The sequence below is a fragment of the Bufo gargarizans genome, unplaced genomic scaffold (genome assembly GCF_014858855.1).
Source record: "Bufo gargarizans isolate SCDJY-AF-19 unplaced genomic scaffold, ASM1485885v1 fragScaff_scaffold_689_pilon:::fragment_2:::debris, whole genome shotgun sequence".
Taxonomy (NCBI): Eukaryota; Metazoa; Chordata; class Amphibia; order Anura; family Bufonidae; genus Bufo; species Bufo gargarizans.
Genome location: NW_025334165.1, coordinates 69,990 through 94,369, shown reverse-complemented (window position 1 = coordinate 94,369; position 24,380 = coordinate 69,990). Strand labels below are relative to the sequence as shown.

The 24,380-nt window shown below is 42.9% G+C and overlaps 1 protein-coding gene across 1 annotated transcript in view; it reads right to left on the bottom strand.

The window, feature by feature from the left end:
* The window catches only part of LOC122922745 (complement C3-like), a 76,398-nt gene extending 52,891 nt beyond the window's left edge, over nucleotides 1-23,507 (bottom strand). The window contains exons 1-15 of the mRNA XM_044273454.1: nucleotides 23,376-23,507; nucleotides 19,928-20,121; nucleotides 18,389-18,551; nucleotides 16,869-16,939; nucleotides 11,250-11,344; nucleotides 10,522-10,604; nucleotides 9,730-9,817; nucleotides 8,014-8,116; nucleotides 6,853-6,973; nucleotides 5,704-5,819; nucleotides 3,854-3,997; nucleotides 2,138-2,350; nucleotides 1,855-2,055; nucleotides 1,262-1,423; nucleotides 895-1,024 (exon numbers count right to left, since the gene is read on the bottom strand). Coding sequence (XP_044129389.1) covers nucleotides 895-1,024; nucleotides 1,262-1,423; nucleotides 1,855-2,055; nucleotides 2,138-2,350; nucleotides 3,854-3,997; nucleotides 5,704-5,819; nucleotides 6,853-6,973; nucleotides 8,014-8,116; nucleotides 9,730-9,817; nucleotides 10,522-10,604; nucleotides 11,250-11,344; nucleotides 16,869-16,939; nucleotides 18,389-18,551; nucleotides 19,928-19,957 — 1,720 coding nt within the window. The 5' untranslated portion in view covers nucleotides 19,958-20,121; nucleotides 23,376-23,507. The remainder of the gene's footprint in view (nucleotides 1-894; nucleotides 1,025-1,261; nucleotides 1,424-1,854; nucleotides 2,056-2,137; nucleotides 2,351-3,853; nucleotides 3,998-5,703; nucleotides 5,820-6,852; nucleotides 6,974-8,013; nucleotides 8,117-9,729; nucleotides 9,818-10,521; nucleotides 10,605-11,249; nucleotides 11,345-16,868; nucleotides 16,940-18,388; nucleotides 18,552-19,927; nucleotides 20,122-23,375) is intronic.
* Between the last annotated feature and the right edge of the window lie 873 nt (nucleotides 23,508-24,380).

Here is a 24,380-nt window from a genome sequence, read left to right as displayed (position 1 = left end):
TAAAGTGACGCTATATGACAATCTCTAGGCACGACAATCTCTGAGGACCTATCCTGGCGGCCCCACATTTCGTCTATCATAAAGAAGGCTCACCAGCGGCTCTTCTTCCTTCGACAACTGAAGAAGTTCGGCATGGCACAGGACCTACTGAAGTCCTTCTACTCCTGCACCATCGAGTCAGTCCTGTGCTCGTCTCTCCTGGTTTGGTATGCCGGCTCATCAGACAGTGACAAGCGCAAACTACAAAGGGTCATCAGCTCAGCAGTGAGAACTACCCGACTACCACTACCACCCCTTGACTCTATCTTCTCCGACAGACTGCGCTCTAGGGCTCTGAAAATATCCAATGACCACTCCCATCCGGGCCATCATCTCTTCAGACGTCTAAAGTCCGGCCGCAGGTATCAGGCCATCCCTGCACGGACATCGAGGAGGCTGAACACTTTCTTCCCAACGGCCGTCAGATTGCTAAACTCACCACGCCCCATCACCCGCTCATAATCCCTCGCCCCTGCTGCGCCCATCGCAGAACCTTACCCCCCCTGTGTTCCCCACCGCCTCTTGTCAACCACTAGTACTATGCCAGTACCCGTGCCTAACCCAATTCCGGGCATGATCGATTGTGTCATGTTTGGCGAATAAAGCTGATTCTGATGATGACCAGAAACATTTTTTGTATAAAAGGTAAAAAAAAAAAAATTCCTTACTTTTTCAGACTACACACTTAAAAAAAAACATAAAAATGCAAAAATGAGGTGTTTAAATTGATAAAGAAAACCTGCAGTGGTCATGAAAATAGTAGCCTGAAAAAAGAAAAAAGTTCTATTTTATAACTAATGCCTACTAAAAACTGCTATGATGTGACCCCAAATACTCAAAATATCCAAGCCTCACCTAATCGAGTTGGATTTCTAAGGCCCATATTGGATTCCACAGAAAGCCCAGCATCTGTAAAGACCCCTGCATTGTCAATGCCACCACCTGGGGTATATCCAAGGTCACTTTTCGCCACCTGATCCCAAACCTTAAGAGAAGCAGAAAATACAAGCTAAATTTTTCTACTATGTACGGGTACAAATCTACAAGTTAAAAGCCATGTGACAACCAATAAGGCAGCCATTACATTGGCAACAGGCTATGCCACATAGTTTTTCCAGCTTTGTGTTTCAGGGCATTATTGGTTGTCACTCAACATTTTATAACTCAAGGTCTTATATTTACTGGTGAATTCAGGGCACATCATTAGTTTTAGATGTCTAACCTTGTCCTGAGACATCCGATTCTTCTTGTTCAGGACAAATACAGCTTTGTCCACAGCCACCAGCCCAACACTGGCTCCAGGTTCTCCTGTTATTTTCATTGGCACCGTTGACCCTGGTTGAGGCTCGGAGACTCTTCTTCTTGGGTCCGGAGAGAAGTCAAGCTGCACCAAAAAACACACAAACAAAACAAAGCTCATCATATACCTTATATAGATACTATCTATTGATGTGACCTACTGCTTCTATAATAGATCTCGATCCAGATTCTCTAAGAAATCATTGGCATTGGGGGAAGATTTTTTAAGAGTGAATTCATTGGAAAATGTCCATGCCTCTTAATAAATTTGCTGTGTCCTTCATGGTCATCCCTGCTATTCCAACTGGTGGCAAACATGGCACAAAAAGTAAACAATTTGCCAGATTCTGAAGAAGAACCAAGAAAAGTATTCTTGTTTTGGGTTAGTGACTTTAAGAAGGCAACGGGTGATCCAGCGAACCCACCCATGCTCCGTGTGGAGGGTTATGCTAAAGGTATATTGTGACTACCTAAACATTTCATGCCAAATATAAACCATACAACCTTGAACCTCACCTTTTGTATGCAAGAGTTCACCATGTCCACCCACACAGAATCCGACACAATTTCATTCTGATCGCCTGGCACAGTGTAATAGGCCACAATGCGGAAGGAAGGCATATATTTTTCAGTGACCAAGAGTGTCATCACAGTAAGGGAATGTTCAGGATCTCGAGGTTGTCGTTCCATTTTTATGACTTGACCTTTACTCAATATCTGAGAGGAGATGAGAATATCAGCTCCATGATGTTAACAATGAAGAAAGACATTAATGTTGTAGATATATACTGTGTGTTACCATATAGGTGATGTATGTGAAGCTTCTTTGGATGTTTATATTCTTGGTCTTCACCACAAACTGTACTTGCAGAGTCTCCCCGAAACTGACTTTGGTTGATGGAATGCTAATATGCAAAAAATTCTGAGATCCATGCAGAGGTTTGTAAGCATTCACAACTAATGTGGCAGCTGTCTGTCTATGATCAGGAATACCTACAGCCTTTGTTCTCATCTACATAAAAAAGGAACAATTGCAGTCACTATTCAAAGAGAAAATAATAGGACTACTAATATAGCTACTATAATACTGTTCCTATGTACAAGAATATAACTACTATAATACTGCTCCTATGTACAAGAGTATAACTACTATAATACTGCTCCTATGTACAAGAATATAACTACTATAATACTGCTCCTATGTACAAGAATATAACTACTATAATACTGCTCCTATGTACAAGAATATAACTACTATAATACTGCTCCTATGTACAGGAATATAACTACTATAATACTGCCTCCTATGTACAAGAATATAACTACTATAATACTGCTCCTATGTACAAGAATATAACTACTATAATACTGCTCCTATGTACAAGAATATAACTACTATAATACTGCTCCTATGTACCAGAATATAACTACTAGAATACTGCTCCTATGTACAAGAATATAACTACTATAATACTGCTCCTATGTACAGGAATATAACTACTATAATACTGCTCTCCTATGTACAAGAATATAACTGCTATAATACTGCCTCCTATGTACAAGAATATAACTACTATAATACTGCTCCTACGTACAAGAATATAACTACTATAATACTGCTCCTATGTACAAGAATATAACTACTATAATACTGCTCCTATGTACAAGAATATAACTACTATAATACTGCCTCCTATGTACAAGAATATAACTACTATAATACTGCCTCCTATGTACAAGAATATAACTACTATAATACTGCTCCTATGTACAAGAATATAACTACTATAACACTGCTCCTATGTACAAGAATATAACTACTATAATACTGCTCCTATGTACAAGAATATAACTACTATAATACTGCCCCTATGTACAATAATATAACTACTATATCACTGCCTCCTATGTACTATAATATAACTACTATAATACTGCTCCTATGTACAAGAATATAACTACTATAATACTGCCTCCTATGTACAAGAATATAACTACTATAATACTGCTCCTATGTACAAGAATATAACTACTATAATACTGCCCCTATGTACATTAATATAACTATTATAATACTGCTCCTATGTACAAGAATATAACTACTATATTACTGCTCCTATGTACAAGAATATAACTGCTGTAATACTGCTCCTACATACAAGAATATAACTACTATAATACTGCCTCCTATGTACAATAATATAACTACTATAATACTGCTCCTATGTACAAGAATATAACTACTATAATACTACCTCCTATGTACAAGAATATAACTACTATAATACTGCCTCTTATGTACAAGAATATAACTACTATAATACTGCCTCCTATGTACAAGAATATAACTACTATAATACTGCTCCTATGTACAAGAATATAACTACTATAATACTGCTCCTATGTACAAGAATATAACTACTATAATACTGTCCCTATGTACAAGAATATAACTACTATAATACTGCTCCTATGTAGAAGGATACTACAGTGCTGGTGTTCTTCAGTCACTTACCTGGATTTGCATTTCCTGGATGTCGGGGTTGGTGTTGAGGACAAGCTTGGTTTCTCCTTCCCTGTTTGTTTTCACACATTCGTTGTCCACTGTACAAATCTCGATATCTGATGCCGCCGACCCATCTGGTTTCTTTAGCAAAAGCTGGAAAATAACAGTTTTGGAATTTGCAGCTTTTAGGATTAATCTACTTTTCTAAAGGGGGAGTCATTTAGCAGGATAAGAGAAACACAATTTTTATTTTTCCTTAGAGCACAACTTAAAGGGGTTCTCTGCTTTTGTTAGAAGGGTCTCTTGACCACATGCTGATCCCAAAGTGTCTGCCTTCAGGGAGCGATCAGCTGCAATTTGTATGGAAACCTGACCATAAGTGTTCAGTTTCCCTGCAGCGCCACCACAGGAAAAATGAAGAATTACATTGTTCCCTCAAAATCAATGGGATTTCTCTGTGATGTGGGACAGGACTGGTCCTCTAGGGCGAGACAATCTCAAAAGATGAGGATTATAGACATAGGTCTATATATGAAAATGGGGTTTATAAATGGGACAACCCTTTTTCCACATGATGCATATGCGAGGAGCACCAAGAGAGGAGAGCGAGTGGAGGAGAGTGTTTGTGATGGCATTGGCAAGGTTGGGGGTGGCAGTGATCACCCTGGCCCTCTGTGCGCCTTGCAGTGATAGGAAAAATGTCTGGTAACAATAAATAAAGTCTCCCTTCACTGAATAAATGATGGGAGTTGCAGTACATACAGAAGCAATAGGCACAGTTCTGAGGTATATTACCGAATAGGCTCTTCCCAATAGCGGTGTATTGAAGGTAACAATGATGGTAGCTATCCTCCTTGAGTCTCTCTCTAAGTTCACTTTGCAATCTTCCCAAATAACCATTCCATTCTCATTAACTCTTTTGGCAATGTGCAGGCGGCATTATGCAGAATTTAGATTGGATGACCAGTCCTTCTCAAAGTGTGGTGAGTGCCTGAGGCAATATACCCTCTCCATGAGCAGTAAAGTCTTTTGCCATAAACAAGCAATACCATACTGTCTGTCCAGCATGGCCTTGAAATGGTATCAAAGGGTTTTTCTGGGATGTTTAACTGATGACCTATCTTCTGGGTAGGTCATCAGTATCTGATCGGTGGGAATCTGACACCCAGGATCCGCTCTGGTCAGCTGTTTGAGAAGGCACCTGTCTCAGCTCACCAAGCACAGCGCTGTACATTGTATAGCGGCTGAGCTGCGCCTAGGCCATGTGACCGGTGAACGTGAGGTCACATTGCCTAATCAAAGTTGAGAGAAGGCCTCTGTGCGTCCCTGGTGTTGTACTCCCACTGATCACATACTTATTACCGATCCAGAGGATTGGTCATCAATAAAAAAAAAAAAAATCAGAAAACCCTTTTAAACCTTCTATGAAAGAATGTTCCCTTTCCCTCAAGAATAGTCTCTCAGTGAAGTAATTCTCTGGTATAGAGGTTTTTTGGGCCAAGCTTCAGTTTAGGCTTACTTTGCATGTGTTGTGTCTAGCCTTTTTACTAGCATACTCCCTACTCGAACAAGCCAGGGGGCAGGTGAAGCCTGTCTACCAGGAACCTAACAAGGACTGTCAGTGCTTACTATTTGTTGCCCATACATAACCATTTGGGATATACATAGTGCATAAGAAAATTAGTAGCTAGGGATGCATTCTGGCTGAAATTTACCATCAAGGTCTATCAAAGACTATTTACATCTGTGATCTTTGGTCTGTACTAAGGTGACTTGTATAGTCATCTTGTTAAGTTCTCTGGACAATGGAAGGAAAACTAGAAGTTTATGGTCCCTCCAGGAGCCCATGGTATACTTACATTTCCTATGTAGGGTAAGCCAGGCTTGAAAAATTTTGAGGTTTTAGTAAAAAGCACTTTGAATGCGGTCTTCACTATAGGAATGTCGATCTTCTCAGCCTCCACGAAATCACTGCCTGCAAGTTCATCGCAAAATGCAAAAGTATTTTATTGACTGAACCATAAAGTGATGGATCCTGCTGCTCTAAACGATTAAGTAGTGGCTAGCTATGAGAAGGTGTTAGATATCTGCCTTGTGAAGCACAATATAAAGGTTTACTGGTGTTAAGGTAGAATATGGAACTAGTGATCTGTCCGATTGTCACTTTGGGTCAGGAAGCATTCTTTGCTTTCTCTGGCAAATTGAGGGAGTTTTTGCCTTAGGTTAAATGATATTTGTATAAACAAAAAGGTTCAACCTGACATACTTAGGTCTTGTTTCAACATACTTAGGGTATGGACACATGTTGTGGCCAATGCATGAAGCTGAAACACCGTGCACCTGCAGTGACCAATGGCCACACACTTTTGCTGGAAATATTCTTCGAAAAAGTGTAGCCATAGACCACCACAGGTGGCCTGGACTTTGGCCCTGCATGGTTGTCACAACATGTTAAAATATTGAGCATAAAAACTCCTATCCTTGGTTGTATCCCTCATTACAGAGCTACATGCTGTCTCTGGAAGTGACAGCCGCACAAGAACTACATGTCAGGATCGTCCGTGGTCTCAGCTTCACACAAGGCTAAGGTTACTATGCACAATACCAGGTGTTGGCTGTAGTGGTGTAAAGCACATTGTGACTGGAATCTGGAGAAGGGGAAACACGCTGTCTGAGGTGAGGTACCACCTCTCACTATCTGGCAGTCTGATGGCTTAATCTGGGTTAGGTAGATGTCCGGAAAATTCTGCCTACCAGTATTTATAGTTTAGGTGGGATAATGGTCTGGGGCTGTATATGCCCATGTTTCCGTACTACTGGGTGCAAGAGAGGGTGTCAACAAGCTATTCTGCCATGGCCAGGGTATTGAGGTAGAGGACAACTATGAAAGGTTTCAGCCAACCTGATCTGAGCCCCCTCTTCCAGGGATCCTCATCTTGTTCCTTGACTACGGGGCATGAATTGAGTAATGTAAATTCTGATACATGAGCCTCATGTTCTCTCCATACCTGCGTTGGTTAACACCTTGGCGCTGACGTAGAGTGAGTTTCCAAGGAGGAATTCAAGGCTCGGGTATCGGCTGGTGATCATATAACGATGCAGAATGGCTTGTCCTCTCCCACCTTTCACCTGTTAGGATGATTGTACATTGCTTTCCTGAAACTTACACAACTATGATGAAAATTTCTTAAAACGTTGCATAAAAAAATATCTCCCACGAGAGAGAACCATCTCGCCAGCTCCACTCCCTGAGAGTCAAAATCCAAATTTCCAACAAGTTGTAGAAGACAATTCAACGTGCGGCATCTGAGCAGTTAGAGACAGAGGAAGGCAACACCCTATGTCCTCCAATTGGAGTCCCCGTAATGCAGTAGCTGGATTTCAAGCAGATGTTATGGCAGCCAGGGCCGTTGAAGGTCACTAACAAACTTTCTTTTTGTCATAGAGACATATGTGTAAATAGTGGAGTTCTGAACGCTGAGACTCTCAAGATCTCTAGAACGAGGGGAGTAAAGCATGCACATATTGCACTCTGTCTCAGTGGATAAGGCTCAATTTCAGAGAGAGAGCGTGATACGCATATGACATATCAAAAGTTGTTTGAAAAGATAGTGACCCTTTAAGACCTCTATTACACCCTATTTCTGGCAGGGTGTAATAGAATGCTGGTGAATTCACCATACACTGCAATGCAGTATTATTTTCGTGTATGGTACAACAAATCGAGTGATCGCATGTTCAAGTCCCTGAGGGGGGATTAAAAATAAATTAGCCCAACTTTTTTTTTTTATTGTTTGTAAAAACATCAAAAACACAACCATTAATATTAAAAAGCCCTTTTTTTATTTATCATGTTAAAATAAGAAACCAAAATAAAAAAAATGCTAGTATCCAAATTACAAAAATATCATTCACAGGAAAAAAAAAATTCTGTGGCAGAATTCATCAGGTCAGCTCACCTCTCCGAAAAAAATGCAATACAAAAATCTTAAAGTTGCATGATGCCAACAAAAACTACAACTCACCCTGAAGGGAGCAAGCTCTCGCTTACCTATGTTGACAACATTTTTTCAAAGTTATGGGTGTCAGGATATGGGAACACTCATGGGGGTGGCGAGAAACCTGGGCACAAGTTGCGCCTTATGGCACAGAGGGGCATTTCTCCTTACCGTGATGTTGGTCACTGAATGTGGTAAACTGATTTTCACATTGTTAACAATTACGCCAAACACCACATATCCATAGCCATCCACCGGCTTCCCGTGCAAAAACCTAAAAACAAAAATAGTCCAAAATTAGATTTAAAACAATTCTCAAGTTACAAAAACAAAACTATATGACAGAAATATGTGTCCTCCAAGAGACTGAACAGCAATACGAAGATCAGCCCATGAACAAGGGTGGCGCTATTTCTAAAAGAAGGTAGACATGTTTTTCCAATTTCATACAACTCCTTTAAGGCTAGGGCTATTTGTCATTGGGGGATCACGGTAAAATCATAAGCGACTTTAACCATTACTCGATCTCGCTGTTTCCCTGTGAAGGAAAAATGTGTGTGCCAATTTCAAGGCCAGGACCCCATGATGAACTTTGGAATCCTCACGATTTTTTCTTTACAGAGGTCATCGATCTACTACTTCTTTAGAAGGCAACAGTGACCTCTACAGGACGGGAGGTGACAGCGCAATGTTATGAACTCAAACAATTCAGCAAAGCTACTCTTCCTGCTGAAAACATGAGAGGTTGGAGGTACAAGTCAACTCTGAGAACAGCTTCTCTGCCTTTGTTCCCAAGTCAGCACTTCTTGTTCCAGAGCCTCATAGTACCCAGTCATATATCTTCCTATATTTATGAAAGTTGGATTCTGATTGGTTGTTATAGGGTCTAGTGTCCTGTTGATAACACTGCCCTGTGAGAGCAGATGGGTAAGAAGGCTTGTCATGGGGACAAAGATAAGCTCTTCTCATAGGCCTTCTGAAAAAAATGTTTTTAACAAAATGAAAAAAATTAATGAGAATCAGTGGAAACAAGTCCTTAGAATGTACAGGTTTTCCTTGTGGAGATCTGGCTGGTGTAATCTTACAAGCAATGCCACCTGGGAAAAAGTATGCGAATTGGGTCTCCTCAAGGAGGAAGAAAACTGTCTAGTGCCATCTATAGATAACTCTCTGTAAAGCAATGTCAGATACATCAAAAGACTAAGGCCATCACTTTATGTGTCAAAACTCTTCAATGGTTTGAAAAGACTAACGGATGTACACGGCCCGATTGTTGGGCAGATTAGCAAGAATGAACGTTCCTACGAACTCTCGTTCCCGACAATCTGCCCGTGCTGCCGATCACCTGACGAACGAGCAAAGCGGGTGATCCTGGCGTTCATGCAGGCACGTCAATCATCGTTATTGGGCAGCAGGTCGTGGTGTCTAGCAATCTTCAGCCCAGAAACAATGCAGATGTATGAGGACGAGCAATGGCAATAGCCATCCCTCATCCTCATACTGTGGAGGAGATCTTTGCATGTAAATACAGTGGTCTCCTTCACTGAACGAGCAGCCGACTGTCGGGAAGGTACGCTTCCTTTCCGACAACTGGCTTTCTGGTCGGCATGTGTAAACCCGCCTTAAGTGTAGCCACCTGAAGGTGGCACTAGAGAGACTATCAAGTTTTTTTCCTTCTGGAGCAGAGCTAATTTGAATACAACGGAAGGGAGCAAAAATGTGTTGACTATAAAGAAAATTTGATAAAATGCGTACTGTATATCCATATACTCCATAATTTTTTTAATTGTTTTTTATCAATGTTTTTGTGCCCACTTCCAGATGTACACTGTTCCTTTATGAACACAATATTTCTTACAGGTACGCTTTGGGAGTGAAATGTCTTACTTTGCAGTAATATCCACGGTGAATTGATCGTCATCCACAAAGTAGTAATTCTGTGGGGTCTCCAGAAGAACCTCAAAACTTGGCAGAACTAAGAAGGAAAGAGAGAAAAGGTTATAACAATATGATGGAGTATGTCCCTGTCTAGTTACAAACTCTGCAACTCCTACAATTTTCAAGATGTCTGCTTACTGTGAGTGTTTACCTTGAAAATGCAAACCACTGCCAACCAAACCAACAGCAGCACAAATCTTTCCACTGCCCTGGGCTCCAAGTGTGAAACCTCTTACCTAAACGGTTGCATTGTAATAAGATACTATCCTTTACATGTCCCTTGGGGTTATTCCTCCTACCATTATTTGTTGATATTGCTTTTTGTACAAGAGAATCCTTCAGAGGTTTCTACCACCAAACAGCACAACGGATGGGATCAACCCTAACTGGACTGTCTCCAGGGGCCCCATACCAGCTGCATAAGCTATCTTTATGGTAGGGCAGCCTTGACTAGAGCTATGCAGAGCATCTGACAGATGTTTGTGGCGCAAAACTATCATTTGTTATGGTAGTAGATCCTGAGCTCCTACTCATAAGGACAGAGTCCATCCATAGCTCTTCATGTGATGCCTCCAAGCTTCATTGAGTTGTATATATCGGTTAGGAATTGACTGGAGTATTTGAAGATCTGGGCCATCCCACCAAGAACAAGAGTGTGTGAAATTACCATATAGGCATACTTATGATGGTACGGACAGCATAGTTCTACAGTAGGTATGGGACTTCACTAATTCTGCTTACCATATTCTTTGACCTCAAATTCCGTCTGGAAAACTTCTTGAGGAGCCACCTGGAATTTGCCAGTAATCCGCCATATTCCCTCACTGCAAAGTAAACACATGGCATCATATATCTATTGGACTACTCAGTCAGACTATATAGTGAACATAGCTCAATAGTAAGCAGAACTGAAAGCTTTTTACCCTGACCATTCACAAAATGTTTAGGTGATCAAGAAGTTACCTAACATGATAAGGGCAATGGTGTCATCTTCACCCCTAAATTGAGAAAGTCAGCCCTGGCACCTCCAGTTAAGCTATGTCTCTGAAATATATCCCTTCCTCATTCAGGAGGCCACCAGATTTCTAATCCCTGCCTCTATAATTACCCACCGTGACTACTGCAACCTCCTCCTGCCCGGTTTCTCAATAACAAAGTGTCCTCTACTTGAATAAAGTCACAGTACTGCAAAGTAAGCCAGTAATAATGGATGGGGGCATGTGAGGTTCAGATGGTTCTACCCCCTCTTCAGAACATTAACAAGGTCATACCATCCATGAGATAAGAAGGGTGCAGGACAAAATTAGCCCCACATTTTCCTGTCGTCCTGAGGATAGGATGGAGTGGTAGGAGTTGGGTGACTCATTTAGATTTTTGTTCTGAAGCCCACACTTGGATTATATGTCCCTGCACATTAGTCAGTGATGGACCCTTATATAACTGCTTACTCGGTTGGTATATATACTCACTTAGCAATCTCTGGAAGGGTAAAGCTCTTTTGAATGATCACACTTTGCTCATTGGAAGAATACTGGCTCTTCAACACAACTATGCCATCAGGATTCTGAAAAGTAGGAAGTATAAAAGTTATGGGAGCTCGGAGATATAAATAATTCCTTATTAATCCCTAATCTGATGCTATACAGTGTGCGGTCATGTGAGGTGTCAGCGTGTATACAATTACCTTCATTCAGCCCCCAGCTTTCAGCTCCCGATCCACCCATATACATGCCCGGAGGACTGTCCTGAGTATGCCTGTATTGTCAATGATCTCAGATACCTCCCAGCAAAGGAACATATTGAAATCCAACATCCATTTCTGACCCTTCTTTCCTCAAACATCTGCTGCCGGGTAAAAGGACACCTCATTGGCCAAAATTAATCTAATGTGCATTGTCAGCTTATTCCTGACTCAGGATGGAACATAGATTACTGGGTAACTATTAATATATTTAACTAAATTTGTCATTGTGAAGGGTTGTGGGGAAGGTCAGCAGGAGTCTTCTTGCCCTTTCCTCCTTCCCACCTTTGTTTTCTGGAATTCTAGTAAATTCAGCGATTAGGGATGAGTCAACTTTATCAAACCTGGCTACAACCCAGTTGAAGATTAGTCCAGCTGTACCACTCATTGTTTGCATTGCCCCACATGGGAAATTCTCGGCTTGAAAATCACCACCATGCAGGAAAACATATTGACTTTGATGAAATTTGATGGTCTTTTCATCAAGAGAGAATTACCCTACCAGTGGTCATTATAGGTCACATCTAGGCAGCTTAGGCCTTGATTGTTGATTGAAAGTTAAACCAATAGAAATGGATGAAATCCCAAATGGTCTACAACCTCTTGATAGTATGGGGTTTTGCTCATTTTCTCGATCCCATCATACTGCAAATTCAGTGCTAGTCATTTGAAAACTGTGTCACCAGAGAGGTCTATGAAAGAGCAGGGCATTAACAATTGTCCACCCAATGTCAAACTACGACCAACATTGTAAAGAAATCATTTACGGCTGGAAAATCAATACAGTTGTAACACTCAGTGGGTGCAAACCCGCTGTCCCACGTGAGGAACCTTGTCAGAGGGCGATATCTAAGTGTACACCTCATTTTTACAAAACCTCTGATGATGAGGATAGACTTTCCTAAAGGTGCTACCTCTGAGGGGGGTTGGAACACAAGGAAACAAGAACCTGGGTGTGGACCCACTAGATTTACCTCCAGATGGTATGGTACGGGACACCCAGAGGATGCTGGGGAGACCAGAGGCTGATCAGGCGGTGGTAAGGCAAGGTCTGAGATCTGAGGTCAGGGCAGGCGGCAAAACAACTAAGTCCGTAAACGTAATCCGAGGTCAGGGGAAGCAGCAATGTCAACCAATTGTCCCCAAAGCAAACTCCTATAATTTAATCCATACATACCAACTGTCCTGATTTTACACAGGAACCAGATGGCAAAAGGAGCTACCAAAAATGGGCACTAACGGCAGATTCTGGGTGTTTCTTGAGACAGGGCTTAAATTTTGGTCATGCAAATGCTAGAAAATTCTGCTCTGTTGGATTTTAAGTCAGCACTCAAGTTTTCCTTTAGTGAGGGGCTATATTTAATAAAACAACAGCCCCTTCCTTCTAAAAAGTATTTCTCCCACATTTTTACTTAGTGAAAGATGCTGAATCTGAGGAAAGAGGAGGTCGCAGGAGAACAGGATTACTACTGCAAGGTCGAAAAGGAGCATATGCCCTGACAGATGTGCCATTCCCTAGGGGCCTTGACTTGGAGGGGCAGGTAGTGTATGGCCACTTCCCGCCTAAGCCCTGAAGATACAGTGGAGCAGAGCTGCAGAAAAGAGACCCCAGTTAAAGAGGATATGGGCCTTAGAGATGGCCTTGCAGTTCGCAGAACTTGCAGAACTTTGCTCGTTCGCGATTCACTGAACATATGGCGATATTCGCACGCGCCATATTTTTTTGCATAGCGCCGAACTTTGACCCATGACACATCCATCAGGTGGGACAGGACAGCCAATTGAGACGTTTCAGCACATGGACATACCCCCTACCCTATAACAGAACCCGATCTGGCAGCCATTTTACATTCTGTATTTTGCCGCTGTAGGGAGATTGCATTTTGGAGCAGGGACAGGCTGTTAGGGACACCAAACGCTAGTTAATAGGACCACAAAAGTCCTTTTAAGGACTGGTATAGGTGTGCTATCGATAGGTGTGATATAGAGGGGTGTGATAGACTTATACTTTCTAACATAGAAATTATATTATAGTGTATTTGTATTGTGCAGCAGTTGTGCGCGGTTCTGCTGAGATACCGCAGGTATAGAGAGGGACAAACGCTATTGGAGTAACTAATTGCAACGGGTGTGATATATCTGTTGCCCCCCCAAAAACAGGTTGAGGGCTGTGATATACCTTCTTCCACAAAATCCTGATTAAGGGGTGCTATATACCTGTTTCTGCCAAATACTGATTGAGGGGTTCCATATATCTGTTTCCGCCAAATACTGATTGAGGGGTGCCATATATCTGTTTCCGCCAAATACTGATTGAGGGGTGCCATATATCTGTTTCCGCCAAATACTGATTGAGGGGTGCCATATACCTGTTTCCGCCAAATACTGATTGAGGGGTGCCATATACCTGTTTCCGCCAAATACTGATTGAGGGGTGCCATATATCTGTTTTCGCCAAATACTGATTAAGGGGTGCCATATACCTGTTTCCGCCAAATACTGATTGAGGGGTGCCATATACCTGTTTCCGCCAAATACTGATTGAGGGGTGCCATATACCTGTTTCCGCCAAATACTGATTGAGGGGTGCCATATATCTGTTTCCGCCAAATACTGATTGAGGGGTGCCATATACCTGTTTCCGCCAAATACTGATTGCAGGGTGCAATATATCTGTTTCCGCCAAATACTGATTGAGGGGTGCCATATACCTGTTTCCGCCAAATACTGATTGAGGGGTGCCATATACCTTCTTCCACAAAATACTGATTGAGGGGTGCTATTGCTAACGCATAAGTCGCTGTAAGCCCAACACTCACCTAGGGATGACCGCCTTAAGAAGGCAACTGGCCTCCCATCACCGAGCCCACTGGGAGCAACGCCTGCAGAACCCACAAAGCCACACTCCTGGCTCTCCACGTACTGCCTCTTCTCCTTCTCCTCTCTCCTCCAATTTGTCCTCCATTCCACCTTCCACCGTGCCGTCGTTGCATTCATCTGGCACAAGGCAGGCTTCTGTGGCTCAAATGTTCGAGAGTAAAAAGATGATGACGCCGGATAATCCTCTTGCCCAACGGCTGACTGCTGACTTGTCGGAACTGCTAGCCCGCCAACTACTGCCATATAAATTGGTGGACTCTGAGGCCTTTAGAAAATTTGTGGCCATTGGCACACCACAATGGAAGGTCCCTGGAAGGAAATATTTCTCCCAGAAGGGCATCCCGGACCTATATGGCCACGTTAAGTGGCAAGTGAATATATCTCTGGCACATAGTGTCGGTGCCAAGATACATCTGACCACAGACATGTGGTCTAGCAAACACAGGCAGGGAAGGTACATAACTTTTACTGCCCACTGGGTGAACCTTCTGACGGCCGTCAGGCATGTAACCTGTGGCACCCGTTGAATTTGGTGTTACTGCCACGGGTTGCATGCAGGCCTGCCTCTTCTTCTCCTCCTCCTACTCCATCTCCTCCTCGGCTGTCTCCTCCTTTTCCACTGCTACGGCCTCTTCCGCTGGACCCCCCAGGCTCCCCAGAACCTATTCGAGGTCCCAGGTGAGACGTTGCCATGCTGTTCTGTGGCTGTTGTGCCTGGAAGCCAAGAGCCATACCGGGAGTGCTGCACATTTGTATACATCAAACTGATAGGAAATAACATTTTTTTAGGCTCCAGCGGGGCACATTTTTGAGAGTTTCCCTTTAAGGCTCCATTCACACGTCTGTGATGTGTTGCAGACCCGCACCCCCATAGAAATGCCTATTCTTGTCTGGAAGCTGCGGACAAGAATAGGACATGTTCTATCTTTTGCGGAGCTGCGGACCCAAAGATCGGGGCCGCGCTCCGCAATTGCGGATGCAGACAGCACACTGTGTGCTGTCCGCATCCATTCCGTCCTCATAGAGAATGAATGGGTCCGCACCCGTTCCGCAAAATTGCGGAACGGATGCGGACACATTCTGTGGACGTGTGAATGGAGCCTAAGACGCATAAAAATGGCCCCTGATTAAAATACATATTTTTTGTGGGAATTTTTGCCAATGATCCCCCTCTGGTATATCACTGTCCATGTTGTGGGACTATTTGTGTATTTCTAGTAAGTGTCGCTTCGCCTGCCACTAAAGTGATTAGGGCCCACCCCGAACTCGCGGTTTGCAAAAATTTGATTGCGAACGCCGATGTTTGTCCATCACTAATGGGCCTAGGAGAAATACCTATTGTCCCCTGCATTGTAGGAGGGGTTTACATCTGAGCACTGGTTTCCATGGAAGGTCTATATGTACTTTGTGCTTTACAATAATGCCCCTAGGCATTCATCCAGATCTTATCTTATGCTGACAGAATGTAAATCCCTGTGTGTAGATCTTATCTGTATTAGCCTGAGCTCAGCTGAAAGAAGAGATTGCCTCATCCTGTTTACTTCCTGATAAAAGCCAATTTCCCATCAACAGCCATGACCACATAGTTTGTTTTTCTTGTTTTCGGGTTTTCTCCCAATCTGTGTACTCAGTTGAGCAAATGTTGGAAATTACAATGGTGATTTTTTTAAGCTAGAACCCATGAAATAAACAGTGGCCTCAACCCTTTAGCTGATCTAGGACTGTTGTTTTAGAGGCGATAAGTAGCTTCTGGCCATGGCTTCCACCTCTCTTCCCACTTGGAACACTTTCATGCTTGACCGAGTCTAGGGGCAGAATTGATTTAAAAAAGAAGCATTACTCAGCCAATCAATAGCCCCAGCGTTGGCATCTCCAGACATTTCCTGTAGAGCCATGGACAGAAGACCAGTGGGGACACAGTAACCTTTGAAATGGCCACAGCAGGTCATTGTTGGGCATTATTAACCCTTATTTAAAAAGTTTAACCCACTGGAAAATTCCTTTAAAATGTACTGTAGAACAGTTTTAATTTAGTTGTCCAAAAAATGAGGCGAAGCTGAAGTCAAAGAAATATTTCTATGTGGACTATGAGTGGACCTCCACCTACTGTGTTGATAGTGGAGGCTGCAGATCTCCAGAGGAATGTCCTACAACCATTCCACTGGTGATTTTGCCTACTCTTTGGATGAACTCTAGGGCTGAACATGACCACCCCAATCTTGAGATGTCCCAAGATTTCCATTTACAATGCCCAACAGAGGAACATAAACCCTTTTCCCCCCAAAGCTTATCTGGATCCAAGAGGAAAGATGAGGAAGAACCTATCTGTAGTGACATGTCCTCATGTTTTAGATCGGGTTGGCCTTTCCCAGAAGTTTCCCATCAAGTTTTTAAATTAGTGGCTGTGTTACGTTCAGTCGGTGGAGGCTACGACTAGAGGCTTTATATGTTATGTTACAGATCTTACCGATAACTCCACATCCACCGTCCGTGTGTTGGGCTCCAGGGAGAGTCCAGTGACGAAGAGACGAAACAGAACTAGAGAAGGCAAAAGAGAAGACATCACAGAAGATAATTCTCCTCAGATTGTGTAATCACTTATCTAGAAGTAATCCTGGGATACATCTCTGACTGTGCTAGTTCTGCAGAATGCTATCTCTCCGGAGCCCCCCACACAGTGCATGCTTGGAAATTCTTCTCTACCCAGATATCTGCCATCAGGGGAGAGCTGGAAATCTGCAGGTTCAGCCTCCATTAGTGCAATGTGTGGCCTCTGGTTATACTTCAGTCACTTCCAGTACTAAACTGGTCGTACTCAGTTACATCTACAGCTAAACTGGTTATACTCCAGCCACATCCAGAGCTCCAGAGCTAACCTGATTATACTACAGTCATATCCAGAGCTAAACCGATTATACTCCGGTCACAACTAAAGCTAAACTGGTTATACTGCAGTCACATCCAGAGCTAAACTGATTATACTCCAGTCACATCCAGAGCTAAACCGATTATACTCCGGTCACATCTAAAGCTAAACTGGTTATACTGCAGTCACATCCAGAGCTAAACTGATTATACTCCAGTCACATCCAGATCTAAACTGATTATACTCCAGTCACATCCAGAGCTAAACTAATTATACTCCAGTCACATCCAGAGCTAAACTGATTATACTCCAGTCACATCCAAATTTAAACTGATTATACTCCATTAATCTGATTTCAACTGATTATACTCCAGTCACATCCAGAGCTAAATTGATTATACTCTAGTCACATCCAGAGCTAAATTGATTATACTCCGGTCACATTCAAAGCTATAATGGTTATACTCTATTCACATCCAGAGCTTCAATGCTAAAGTGAATATACTCCAGTCACATCCAGAGCTGATTACACTCCAGTCACATCCAAATTGAAACTGATTATACTCCAGTCACATCCATATTTAAACTGATTATACTCCAGTCACATCCAAATTTTAACTGATTATACTCCAGTCACATCCAGAGCTAAATTGATTATACTCTAGTCACATCCAGAGCTAAATTGATTATACTCCGGTCACATTCAAAGCTATAATGGTTATACTCTATTCCAGGGATCAGCAACCTCCGGCACTCCAGCTGTTGTCAAACTACGACCCCCAGCATGCTCCATTCACTTCTCTGGGAGTCCTGAGAACAGCCAAGGAGCTGTGCATGCTGGGAGTTGTAGTTTCACCACAGCTGGAGTGCCGATGGTTGCTGATCCCTGCTCTATTCACATCCAGAGCTTCAATGCTAAAGTGAATATACTCCAGTCACATCCAGAGCTAAACTGATTACACTCCAGTCACATTCAGAACTAAGTAGTGCCGTGACGGCAGATTACTGGGCCTCTGTATAAACTCAGTATCCCCTGTTAGAACATACACCAGAGCACCCCTTTAATTACTATGATGGTCTGCCCACTGAGGGCTACAACAAGATGGCTTCCTGCCCCTCACCTGTACTCCCGGGGTTGTAGATGGGCTTGTCGGTCTGTATGAAGATGTGTCCGATGTGGAATGATAGCAGCACAATTTTCTGGAGGCTGCAGGTGTCCGACTTTACAGACACCGAGACAAACTGCTTCTGGTTAGAGTCTTTCACAAAATGCTCAGCGGGAATCTAGAAAGTAACCAGACGAGAAGACATCACATGGGAGTGCTACCACCAGCTCACTGCAACATCTAAAGCTAAAGTGATTACGCTCCAGTGACATCCAAAGCTAGAGCGATTATACTCTAGGCAGGGTCTCCATAGGAACTAATGTGTGACAGCCTCATATCACTCAGGAGGACAGAGGCTGCCGCACACTACATCCAGCTCCCCTGATCCCCGCCAGTGGGAGCCGTTGCACGGCCTGGAGCGTGTGCTCCTGGTTTCTGAACTCCTATGCATCTGAGGGGTCAAATGTCTATGATCGGCATTATTGTCGATCGTATGCATTAGCCCGGGGTGTTTGCTGTTTAAAACAGCATGCACTCCGCGGCTATGGTACCTCCTGTGCTTGCGAGTGGGCACCATATTTAAAGACCCGCCCAGTGCTGGGGGAGGAAGGGTTAGCCGAGAAGCATTATGTTTGGGGAAAACTGCCTTCAACTAAAACTTCATCCCATCTGTGAAGCACGGCGGTGGTCGTATCATGGTTGGGGGCCTGTTTTGCTGCATCTGGGCCAGGATGGCTTGCCATCATTCATGGAACAATGAATTCTGAATTATACCAGCAAATTCTAAAGGAAAATGTCAAGACATCTGTCCATGAGCTGAATCTCAAGAGAACATGGGTCATGCCGCGAGACAACGAACCTAAGCACACAAGATGTTCTACCAAAGAAGGGTTGAAGAAGATGACTTAATGTGACTTTAAGGAATGGCCAAGTCAAAGTTCTGACCTTAATCCAATAGGGATGTGGTAGAAGATCCTGAAGCGAGCAGTTCATGGGAGGAAACCACCAACATAGCAGGAGGTGTTCTGTACAGAGGAATGAGCTAAGGTGTTCTGTACAGAGGGAAAAGGACTAAAGTTTCTCCAAGCCGATGTGCAGAACTAATCAACAATTACCGGAAACTCTTTTATCGCTCCACAAGGTGGTCACTACCAGATACTGAACGCAAAGGGTTCGCATACCTTTGCCACTCATGGACATGTGATATTGGATCATTTTGCTCAATAAATAATTGACCTAAGTATATTGTTTTTGACATTTGTCTGATTTGGTTGTTTTTATGTAATTTTAGGACTTGTGTGAAAATGTCATGTAGCCTTAAGGTAAATTTATGCAGAAATGTAGACAACATAGACTTTCAACCACTGCTGTAAATTCGGGGATCTTAAGAAGGAGAATCTGAACAGTGTTATAAGCAAATTCTATTTTTTTTATATCTTTTATGTCTTTACCACATCTAGTGACCTCCCAGCATTCCATAGTGTAATGTCTTCTATTGTCACTGTAATATACTGATCTACAGGTGACTATATCTTAGTGGTCACATCTCCTCACCTTTACATTCACTTTGTCCACTGAAGCCATTAGCACTGTTCAGGGTAACCTCAGCCTTGGCCACCTGAAGTTTCTTCAGAGGGTAGTCTTGGATAGTAATTTCAGCCCTGAATGGATTTTTTTGTAAATGGGCATCTAACACAATGGTCTCCTCTACCTCCACATGCAGGACGCTGGGCATGATGAGCATGCATCTGTTGGCAGAAATAGTTAATTATTGTGAGTTTTTATGCTTTACTTAATATTTAATATATATTTTTCAAACAACCAAGGGGATCCTTGAATACATCTCAAGGAACATGACACCAAACATGACTGGACCAGTGGACAAGACCACAAAATGACTCTTTTATACTGTATACATTGAACGTGACACCACCAAACCAAGACCTGGTTATCACTGGTGATCCTTGAGCTTCATCTACACAACAATACTGCCTCAATGGGCCCCAGTATTAGTCCCCAGTTTCTCAGTTTCCAAATGGCTAAAGCAGGACTATGGCATGGGACCTTGCAGACCCATGTAAAGCATGGTCATAACATGTGTGTACACATAAATCTGTAGAGTCCTTCACCATTGGCGCTTGCTAATTGTGGTCTGTCCCTTTTTTTTTGGCGGTGACCTCACGTCACGCTAATTTACATGGCCTCGCTAGTGCTTGCAGCCGGGAAAAATCTGGATCCTCCAAGGAAGCAGATATGAAAGGCAGCACCACCAATTCTCTAGAGGAGACTGTTCATGGGACTAGAGTGAGAGATATGTGGTTGGAAGCTCTAGGAAGATGTCTCCTGTCATGAAGGCAGAGCTCAAGATGGGTTCACTCTGGCCTGGTGGTAAAGCAGCGGGCACAGAATCAAGGGAGTTGGGTTCCCTGAGAAAAAGTTAATGGAGAACAGAAAGTGGATGGTACATAACCTATCAGTGTGTGAGACCACAGCATTAGTAAGGAGCCAGAGTATTAGTTGTCAAGCCACCAAACCAGTTGGTTTCATGCAGATGGTTCCAAAGGTGAGGTATACCAGAGAGCCAGAGACGAGTGTCCACAGTTAGATTTGGCCAAAAGCAGGAGGCACGTGGTGTACTGATGCCACCATTGAGGTGTGAGATAAACAGACTGTGATGTACTCAAGTGATTGCTCTTTTCCTGAACAAGTTTATTGGACTTGTGTCCATTGAGTTCACTGTGGTCATCTACTGTGAGCTGCTGATGACCCATGCCTCACAAAATAAATTTGTTTGTTCTGCAAAAGGTCTTTTGTCTGCAACATTTCCTCACCTGGGCACCTACAAACACCCCTCCCCCCCTTGCACAGCTCAATGACCTATTATCTTAACTGGTGTCCTACAACTGGTGGCTTCCCAGAAGTTCCTGTAACAAGGCTTGCTCATCTCAGGTACCTTGGCCTTCCATAGATTATTTTTTTTCAGGAAACCACAACATGCCTTCATAGTTTCAAACTTTTCCCAAAATGTTGTGAACCCTTTAGGGTTGGGGCAAGAGGTGTGCACCTTATTATTTGTGTACCTCTTTCAAAAACAGCACCACTCCTGTCCATAGTTTGTGTCTGGTATTGCAGGACAGCTTTATTGAAGTGAAAGGGGCTAAGCAGCAATACCACCCTCAACCTGTGGAGAGGAGAAGTGCTGTTTTTGGAAAAAAGGGGTCTGATCTGGGGTGTGAATTCATTTAGGGGTCTGATCTGGGGTGTGAATTCATGTAGGGGTCTAATCTGGGGTGTGAATTCATTGAGGGGTCTGATCTGGGGTGTGAATTCATTTAGGGGTCTGATCTTGGGGATGAATTCATTTGGGGGTCTGATCTGGGGTGTGAATTCATGTAGGGGTCTGATCTGGGGTGTGAATTCATTTAAGGGTCTGATCTGGGGTGTGAATTCATTTAGGGGTCTGATCTTGGGGATGAATTCATTTAGGGGTCTGATCTGGGGTGTGAATTCATGTAGGGGTCTGATCTGGGGTGTGAATTCATTTAGGGGTCTGATCTGGGGTGTGAATTCATTTAGGGGTCTGATCAGGGGCATTAATTCATTTGGGGGTCTGATCTGAGGTATGAATTCATGTAGGGGTCTAATCTGGGGTGTGAATTTATTGAGGGGTCTGATCTGGGGGGTAAATTAATTTAGGGGTCTGATCTGGGGTCTGAATTCATGTAGGGGTCTAATCTGGGGTGTGAATTAATTGAGGGGTCTGATCTGGGGTGTGAATTCATTTAGGGGTCTGATCTAGGGTGTAAATTCATTTTGTGGTCTAATCTGGGGTGTGAATTAATTGAGGGGTCTGATCTGGGGTGTGAATTAATTTAGGGTTCTGATCTGGTGTGTGAATTCATTTTGGGGGTCTGATCTTGGGTATAAATTCATTTTGGGGTATGTTCTTGTGTAATGTTGAGCAAATCGAAGCATCTCAAGTGGAATTTGATCCGAAGTTAAGGAAAAATTTGATTCGCCATGAATCTGAATTTCCTCGTGCATCGTGGTAACAAATCTATTTTTCCTAAAATGGTGGCTGAAAATAAAAAAAATTACACTCGTCTCATCCACTTGATGGCGGAGAGGCCGTCCACTCCCGTCTTGATTGAAGAAACCTGCCAAAGGACCTGCGGCCAGCATGATCACATGGTGATGTCTTTATCGCTCGCTGCAGGTCCTTTGGCGGGTTTTCTTCAATCAAGACGGGAACGGACGACCTCTCCGTGATGAAGTTGATGAGGTGAGTATAAGTATTCTTTTTTTTAACTCCGGATTTACCCCCTGAATGTGAGTCTCATATGCTGTGATCAGCGTTTAACGTGGCATCTGAGGGGTTAAATGACAGGGGGCAGTGCAATCCTCTTTCCCTGTCAGTGCATGAAATGCAGTTCTATTTTACTATTTACACAGAACACTACAACCCTCAACATGTCCACAATGCGATTTTATTTTACTATATACACAGAACACTATAACCCTCAACATGTCCACAATACAATTTTATTTTACTATATACACAGAACACTACAACCCTCAACATGTCCACAATACAATTTTATTTTACTATATACACAGAACACTACAACCCTCAACATGTCCACAATACATTTTTATTTTACTATATACACAGAACACTACAACCCTCAACATGCCCACAATGCAATTTTATTTTACTATTTACACAAAACACTACAACTCTCAACATGTCCATAATACAATTTTATTTTACTATATACACAGAACACTACAACCCTCAACATGTCCACAATACAATTTTATTTTACTATATATACAGAACACTACAACCCTCAACATGCCCACAATGCAATTTTATTTTACTATTTACACAAAACACTACAACTCTCAACATGTCCATAATACAATTTTATTTTACCATATGCACAGAACACTACAACCTTCAACATGCGCCGTCCACTGGACAAATCTTGCTATTACTCACGGTAATTTGGCGTAGGTTGCAGTCAGGTAGGTGAGGAGCAGAAGGCACAGGACTACTCTCTCCATCATCCGGCCGGACTCTGAGCAGCCCTTAGTGGGGGATCAACATTCAAAGCAAACAGAGGCAGTAATCAGTAACTGGGAGGAGAGCCAAAACCAGCAGGAAAGTACAGGCTTGTGCAATCCTCCACCCAGCACTGGACAAACCCTCCTCCCGATCACTGGTACCGTGCCGAAAAGTATGTGCCCCCCCCCCCCCCATCATCCATGTGCACAGTCAGACTAACATATGGAAGGAAATCCAGCAAATCTGGAAACATCCAAAAATATTAAAAACATACTGACGCATCTTTACACTGAGCCCCCTGACGCGTTTCAGCCGCTATGTCCATTCTTAGACATCGCGATAATCAATAATTTCAGCTACAGGTATAACCCCCCCCCCCTTTATCCCCAGAGATCAATAGTGTGCGCCAATCTGCCGTGATTATTAGATAATAAAAATAAAATCGTCTGCTTCGCCGAATTTTCCAAACAAATTTGCTTTGTGGCGAATTACTTTGTCACAAAGAGCATTTCTTTATAAGTAGCGGGTGCAATGACAGGAAGTGGAGATTGCGCTGTTGCCCGTCATGACATCACCACGTCGGCCGGCATGCTGACGTCATACGTCACCGCGCATGGGATTTCGGCCCATCATGAACAAATGGATGAGGTAAGTATGATTTTTTAAATGTTTTTTACCGCCATTCAGGGAACATCGAATCGCTACCACAAAGTGTGAGGAAATTCTGCTTCGCAGCAAATCAAATTTTCCCTGAAATTAAAATCAAAGACTTCGATTCGCTCAACGCTACTTTGTAAAGTACATGTAGCATAGCCAATGAGCTATTCAATAAAATGTATCTGTACAGCGCCACCTGCTTTTTGTTCTTTTTCTCATTTCTTTGTCCGGCTCACTGAGATGGCCGCACATGCTCAGTTCCATCCTTTAACTGCGTCCTGA